The 7,247-nt window shown below is 43.6% G+C and overlaps 1 protein-coding gene across 1 annotated transcript; it reads left to right on the top strand.

Moving 5' to 3' along the window:
• The first annotated feature begins 399 nt into the window (after positions 1–399).
• On the top strand, positions 400–5,578 carry LOC123092290 (CBL-interacting protein kinase 31). Its single transcript, XM_044514014.1, has 15 exons — positions 400–613; positions 1,395–1,636; positions 2,422–2,484; positions 2,601–2,672; positions 2,790–2,897; positions 2,998–3,078; positions 3,192–3,245; positions 3,325–3,450; positions 3,576–3,665; positions 3,853–3,975; positions 4,065–4,175; positions 4,497–4,610; positions 4,736–4,792; positions 4,891–4,965; positions 5,074–5,578. Exons 2-15 carry the CDS (start codon positions 1,445–1,447, stop codon positions 5,155–5,157), a joined length of 1,350 nt encoding a protein of 449 aa, XP_044369949.1. The 5' UTR covers positions 400–613; positions 1,395–1,444; the 3' UTR covers positions 5,158–5,578.
• The last annotated feature ends 1,669 nt before the right edge of the window (positions 5,579–7,247 follow it).

Here is a 7,247-nt window from a genome sequence, read left to right on the forward strand (position 1 = left end):
ATACCATAGCCTGGTCTTTGGTGCACATAATGTTCTTCTTCATGGAGTAAGTAGAAAATACCACCCAATAGCATCCCCTTAGGCTGTGTTCGGTTGAGAGGGATTTGGCAGGGATGATTGAAGTGGATTTAATCCTCTACAAGTCAAAACCTCCCTAAATTCTCTTCAATCTTTTTGTGGAGGGGTGTAACCGAACAAGGCCTTAGGTAGAATCGAAAAGCAGCAGTAGAAGGAAGGGGACGAAAAGGATAGGCCATGCAGCCCTTGGGAACTGAAAGGGTTGGACTGGAGGTGGCAAGGCAGCGTCGGCAATCAAACTTACGTACGCCAGCAGCGCCCGCTCTGCTCGCATCCATCCCGATCGATCCCCATGTCCTTTTCTCGTGGTGGTGCTCCTCCTGCGTAGCTAGCTGTGCGAGCACGTACGTGTCACCCCCCACCTCCTCCCTCCCTCCCTCCCTCCCTCCTTATTTAGCACGACACCTCCCTCTTCCTCCTCTGCATCCACGGCAACAGCTTCCTCTTCCTCCTGAGACCCACCCTTCGCTAGCTCCTAGCTGCATCTGCTGCTAAGTTCCAGCACCGCGCTGTCTGCTAGCTCGTCGCGTTGAAGGTAAGCCGCAAGCGCCTACCCCTGAATCTATCTGTTCCCTACTGTGCTTGTGCGAATTTTGCATTTCTTGTGCTAGTCGAGGAGGTACAGCTCTAATCTGCAGTAAGTGTGCAGATTATGCGCTGCGCTTCACATTTGCTAGGTCACTTAGTTCATGCTCTCTGAAAGATTTACTACGTTGGTAACCATTTCTGGCTCATTACGACTCATTTCTCTTTGCTCTCTTCATTTGAGCAGCACACACACTCCAAAAGCAGCAGTAACCAGTACATATCTGTAAACTGCTTTCTGAAAATGTTTTGTCATCTTAGGTGACTGTCGGGTAGGATCATAGGTTACCAACTGGGAGATTCTTCCTATGCTATGTGGCCTCCATCTATGTACCTGCCATATACTTTTCATGATTTTTTCGCCTTTCGGCCGCAGGCACATGTGTTTATTTTGGGATGATGCATCTCATGGTCTTCGCCACCTTTTTCTTTATTTTGTTAGATATGTCTTTGCCACCTTTTATATTAGTAAAAGTCAAATTGGGTTGGGTTGTTTTGGACTAGGCTGGTCATTTTATATTGATGGTGATGATCAGGTGTTGTTTAGTCTTCCTGAGATCTTTAGGATCCACGCTACTTCTGCTGTTCTTCCTTTTATCCTTTTTTTGGGAAAGATGATAAAGGCTGCCTCACGATACAATATGGCACAAGAAGATGTTTTACGTCATCGAATGGCCAAATTCATACCAAGCTCACAGTGTCCAAAGCCTGATTTCATTGCGCAACTGCAGGTCGTCCAAGAGCATTTTGAAGGTTGACAGTAACCTTCGGTTGTTGGAAGATGTATCGGGCCAAGAGAGCTGCATTGTCACCAAAGGTGAAGCGCCGTGTCGGCAAGTATGAGCTCGGCCGCACAATCGGGGAAGGGACCTTTGCAAAGGTCAGGTTTGCAAAGAACACTGAAACTATGGAGCCTGTTGCTATCAAAATCCTCGATAAGGAGAAGGTTCAGAAGCTCAGATTGGTTGAACAGGTCATTATCACACAATTCCCTCATATGACTTGCGCTAGTTTCTTCATATTCCTTGTGTCTGAACATATCATATCATAGATCAGATCATAAGATGCACGTGGTAAAATTTTGAAGTTCAGTCAACCATATCATCTTTCATGAATACTACTAGTAGTTAATATCCAGTAACCAAGCCAGCAAAAGAATTATGTTCCTTACCTTTTTGCTGAGATGCACAGTTGTCATCTGTGGTTTTATCTAGTTAATAAAGTTCATTATTGTAACCTAGTACATCCTTATATCAAGGAGCTAACTGGAGAAACCATTTCTAGCTTCCCTGGATGTTGCCGTGTCAGCATGGGGGCATAGGAAGATGTGACTTCAGTTAAGAATGATTCTGTATCTACATATTTGCATTACAAAGGGGTCTTACCCACATAGTGATTTTCCAACTGAAGTCATATCACCAACTAGTATATTTTCCTAGTATCTTGTGCAGTTTTCCAATTGATGTCTGAACTTTGTGCAAAATTAAACACGAAATTCAATGCCAACAGTTCCTGCACTTCAGCATATGTGTCCCCTGTTGCACTTTTGGGTGTCCATGTCTTCAGTTCTATTTAATTGACTTCACTACTTCGGTGTTCTTCCGAGTTCGAAGTTCTAGCCGTACAGTCCCCAAACAGGGACTTCTGTTAGCTAGAAAAGAAAAAACATTGCCAAAACAGAAACATATTGTTTCATACATGTGCTCATATAGTGATATTTCATATCAGTATCCTAATACTATCCTTAACTCAATGCAGATTAGGCGCGAAATTTGTACTATGAAGTTAATAAAGCATCCTAATGTTGTTCGACTGCACGAGGTAAAGTCCAAAAATCAATCGACGATTCAGGATTTATCGCCATACTTCAATAGATTTGTGTTTATCCATGGCTGCAGTCTTGGTACCTTTTTGCTAATATTTGCTTTTTACCTCAGGTGATGGGAAGTAAAGCCAGAATTTTTATTGTTCTGGAATACATTACTGGAGGGGAACTCTTTGATACCATTGTAAGTGCCAATATATCATCCATCTATCTGCAATTGCTGAGGTTGTATTGTCTGTTAGATTTTCATTCATGTTAAATGATCAACTTTTTAATCTGTTTTATTTGCTGTTATACACAGTATACCAATGGAAGGTTGAAAGAAGAGGAAGCACGCAAATACTTTCAACAGCTGATAAACGCTGTTGACTATTGCCACAGTAGGGGTGTGTATCACAGAGATTTGAAGGTAAAAACTTTTATCTTCCGGGTCATGTGTTCTTCTATGATTAACTATACGCATACAAGTACGGTAAAGTGACAAAATGATATTAAACATTCATTTGCAGTTAGAAAATTTGTTGCTTGATGCTGCTGGAAATCTCAAAGTGTCCGACTTTGGTTTAAGTGCTTTAACTGAGCAAGTGAAGGTATTCTTACTACTCCTTTTCGAAAAAATACTTAACTTTGGGTAAATTTCCAACTGGCCACATCATTGTCTTGTGTTGATTCTCACTGTTATTGAATTTCTTCGACTGTACAGGCTGATGGGTTGCTGCACACAACATGCGGAACTCCGAACTATGTTGCTCCTGAGGTAAAAAAAATTGGCTTGTCATCTTAATATCATGTGTCCAATCCACTAGAACTATTGTCTAACTTGGATTTCTATGTAGGTGATTGAGGATAGAGGTTATGATGGTGCAGCTGCAGATATCTGGTCTTGCGGGGTAATCCTTTTTATTCTGCTTGCCGGGTTTTTACCTTTCGAGGATGAAAACATCATCGCCCTTTATAAGAAGGTAATACTAATACTGTTCAAAAGATGCAAAAATGCGAAAAACATCTCAGAGGCTTCTTTTCTCAGGGAGTATCTTAGATGATATTATTGCTTATTATTTATTTTTACTCCCTTCTGGAATAACAGATCTCAGAAGCTCAATTCACATGTCCCTCTTGGTTTTCTACTGGAGCTAAGAAGCTGATCACCAGAATTCTGGACCCAAATCCTGCAACTGTAAGTGACATACAACTTTTGAATATGGTTGTTGAATTCACTAAGAATAATCCTTTCAAAAGAGAGTCAGACTTCTGAGCAGTACTATAAAAGAAACACCAGTAGTCCTAATTTCATTCTCAGTGCTGAAAAGAAGTTATAGAATCCCAACTCATCTGTCCTGTTTTTGTTGTTGAATGTTGAACAGCGTATCACCATTCCTCAGATACTGGAGGATCCTTGGTTCAAAAAAGGATTCAAGCCACCTGTTTTTGACGATAAGTATGAAACTAGCTTCGATGATGTCTATGCTGCATTTGGAGACTCAGAGGTGAGGCAGTTGACCTATATAGTTAAAATACTTACATTTGTGGTTGGAATAAGTTGATTAACTATATGCATGTCTTAATAATTTACCAGGACCAGCATGTGAAAGAGGAGACTGAACATAAGCCAACCTCAATGAATGCATTTGAACTGATTTCACTGAATCAGGGACTGAATCTGGACAATTTGTTCGAGGCAAAGGAGGTCAGAACTGAAAATTCTAAAATATTTATGCTGCAGACATGCATTATACTCCCTCCATTCCTAAATATTTGTCTTTTTAGAGATTTCAAATGGACTACCACACACGGATGTATATAGACATATTTTAGAGTGTAGATTCACTCATTTTGCTTCGTATGTAGTCACTTGTTGAAATCTCTAGAAAGACAAATATTTAGGAACGGAGGGAGTATGTCTTATTATGTGTGGTCTCCCATACTCTATTGCCTGTTTGTTGCCTATGATTTTCTTTAGAAACTACATATGATTGCAATGTACTTATCTGTATGAATTATGTCGCAGGAGCATAAAAGAGAGACACGATTCACCTCGCAATGCCCTCCAAAAGAAATCATCAGCAAGATTGCAGAAGCTGCAAGGCCACTTGGTTTTGACATTCAGAAGAAAAACTACAAGGTATTCATATTATTATTGTCTGTATATGTACACACATCTTCTATTAGAACTAAATATTTGTATACATGTTGCACATAATCGAAGTTGGCAGGAAATTGAACTAGTTTTGATTTTGTTATTTCCAGATGCGGATGGAGAACCCGAAAGCAGGTAGAAAAGGCAATCTCAATGTTGCAACCGAGGTAAGTGAAAACACCACGCAAACAAACAAACTATTTTGAACACTAAAGAAGGATTACCCATTCATATATACTATATGTTTTTATGTGGCAACCTTCAGGTTTTTCAAGTAGCTCCATCCCTACATGTGGTTGAGCTGAAAAAGGCGAAGGGGGATACTCTGGAATTTCAAATGGTACTGCCATAGCATCCCCTCTTTGCCATTAAAATTCTCTGCGAATTTTAACTGTCAAATCATTGTTTTCACAAGCAAGTAACAAGAGTTTATTTTACTGTGAAACAGTTCTACAGATCTCTCTCAACCCAGCTCAAGGACGTAGTTTGGAAGTGCGGCGGCGAGGTAGAAGATAACAGCACCGTGGCATGAAGCACAATTTTCCATGTACATAGTCCCTAGTTCATATGTGGGATGGATGGTGGGTGTTGGCTGCGGATTGGGTTGTGCAGACCGAGTTCTTTCGTTCGTTTGTTGATGATGATGACGATGAATAGGCTCCGATGAAACAGCGGGCGCACAGCCCGCTGTGGAAGAGCCTATCTATGGCTTCGTTAGTTTGCTTGCTGATATATTCATGGTCCAGAGGGAGATTAAAGCGAGAGGCGAAAGGCCGTATTGTTCTAAGATTGTATTGATAGGAGGTTATACTGAACAGCTCAATGTGTTGAACTTTGTTCTGTACTCTACTTAGCATTGTACTGTAGTACCTATAGCCGGGGAGATATCATATCTCTTAGTCTGTAGTATCAGATTCTAAATAAATAAATAAACTGCTGATCCTTGTCGGCGATGCTGCGTGTGTGAAGGAAGGAGGCTCATGGAATCGTAACTGACCAGTGAAAATGAAACCGATGTGAGTGTGGATGTTCTCCAAATTGCGAACAGAAAGATGTAGTCGGACCACGGACGAACTCTCGCATTTGCCGGCAAAGATGAAAGCCTGGCAAGCTGTGAGCCGCTCCGCCGATGCTGCCATGTCTCCCTCCGCCGCCGGGCTTTCTCAGCTTTGGCTTGCTCTCTCGTGCCGCGGCGGCCATGCCCTCCGCACTTCGGAGTTCGGCCCCGGTGACCGCCGCGCTGGCATTTCCCGACCCGGCCTTGACCGGACGCGCCAGACGGCTTTGACTCGCCGGCGCCCGCATCTGGGTCGGCTTAACTCGGTTTTTTTTTTAGGGCAAGCTTAACTCGGGCTGGGCAAAGCCTACGCGAGGAGTCCAATGAGATGATCATCTCATTGGACTTGGGGCGGGATCCTCTCACGTACTCAAGGGAAGTCAGGGAGCTAGAGTATTCTTCTCTACTATTTAAAAGAAACGGAGCGTTTCGTTTCCCATCTTACGTCAAACGTCCTTCGTCCGCCTCCCCCTCCATCCGTTCGTAGGTCTCCCACGGTCCCACACCCACGCCCGATTTTTCCGTACAAACAGCCCACTCCGATTCCGTTATTTCCTCCCTCAAACTGTTCCCTCTCGGCGAGATCCCATCTCCTCGATCTATTCGCTCCTCGCAGCCGCCTCCGCTAGACCCGGCCGAATCCGCACTCGTGAGTTCTATCGATCCCTAGGCAGCAACATGCAAGTGGAAATATCCATGGGATGCGCTTGTAAGGACGGACTCCGGCGATGGGAGCATTGATGGCGCGGCCGCTGGTGCTGGGCACGGGGAAACGCGAGCAGGGAAGAGATCCTACATTAGGAGGCCGGCGCACGCGATGGAGTTGGGCGGGCGTGCACGTGCAGGGGTTGGGTTAGCTGCCTGTGTGCATGTTGCGGCTTGGCTGGGAGGAGCGTGAGGATGTAGAGGCAAGTGGACAGGGACGCGGTGGGAGAGAAGCTGCGCTCGGGTGATGCGGCGGTCGGAGTCTCGGAGAGATGTTGTGGAGGAGTTGGCCGGCGCTGGGGAACGCGAACCAGCAGTGTGAGTCCTCCCTTACCCTTCTCTTTCTGTGTTATAAGCATCAGCGAAATCCTCCCTTACCCTAAGAGCCAAGAGTGGTGGTGTTGCCCGTGGCTCATCAGTATAGCATAAGCTGCTCCGTGTTCTGTGTTTGATCTTGTTCTTGTTCGAGTACACCTGATGATGTTTCACAGTCTATCCTGCTTGCTTTCGTTTTTCTTAAGGTCAGCTTGTTGATGGCGTGTACCTTTTTATCTGAATGTTTCTTTGACATCCATGAATTTTTGATAGGTGCAGATAACATGTCATGTCCCGCCAATTAGTATGGAAAATCGGATGATATTTTTTCGACGGTCAAACAGTAGGGGAATCCCCTACGGAATCAGATGATATTGATATTTCAGATGAAATGCAAGCATTCTACCGGAATGAACATCTTTAAGGTAATGCCTGAATAGTTCCTTTGCATGATGGGCTGATCCATGCATATACCTGTGATTTATCTGTCCGATTCTATTTGTATGCAATTTTCATTAAGTGGTTTATGAGATAGGCAAAACAAA

This window comes from Triticum aestivum, chromosome 4B, assembly GCF_018294505.1.
Source record: "Triticum aestivum cultivar Chinese Spring chromosome 4B, IWGSC CS RefSeq v2.1, whole genome shotgun sequence".
NCBI lineage: Eukaryota > Viridiplantae > Streptophyta > Magnoliopsida > Poales > Poaceae > Triticum > Triticum aestivum.

What these genes read in the sequence shown, in the direction of transcription:
- LOC123092290 (XM_044514014.1), top strand. Translation starts at nt 1,445, where the DNA reads ATGTATCGGGCCAAGAGAGCTGCATTGTCACCAAAGGTGAAGCGCCGT. An exon ending in ATGTTGTTCGACTGCACGAG is followed by an intron (nt 2,485 to 2,600) that starts GTAAAGTCCAAA and finishes TTTTTACCTCAG; the next exon opens with GTGATGGGAAGTAAAGCCAG. An exon ending in GGGAACTCTTTGATACCATT is followed by an intron (nt 2,673 to 2,789) that starts GTAAGTGCCAAT and finishes TGTTATACACAG; the next exon opens with TATACCAATGGAAGGTTGAA.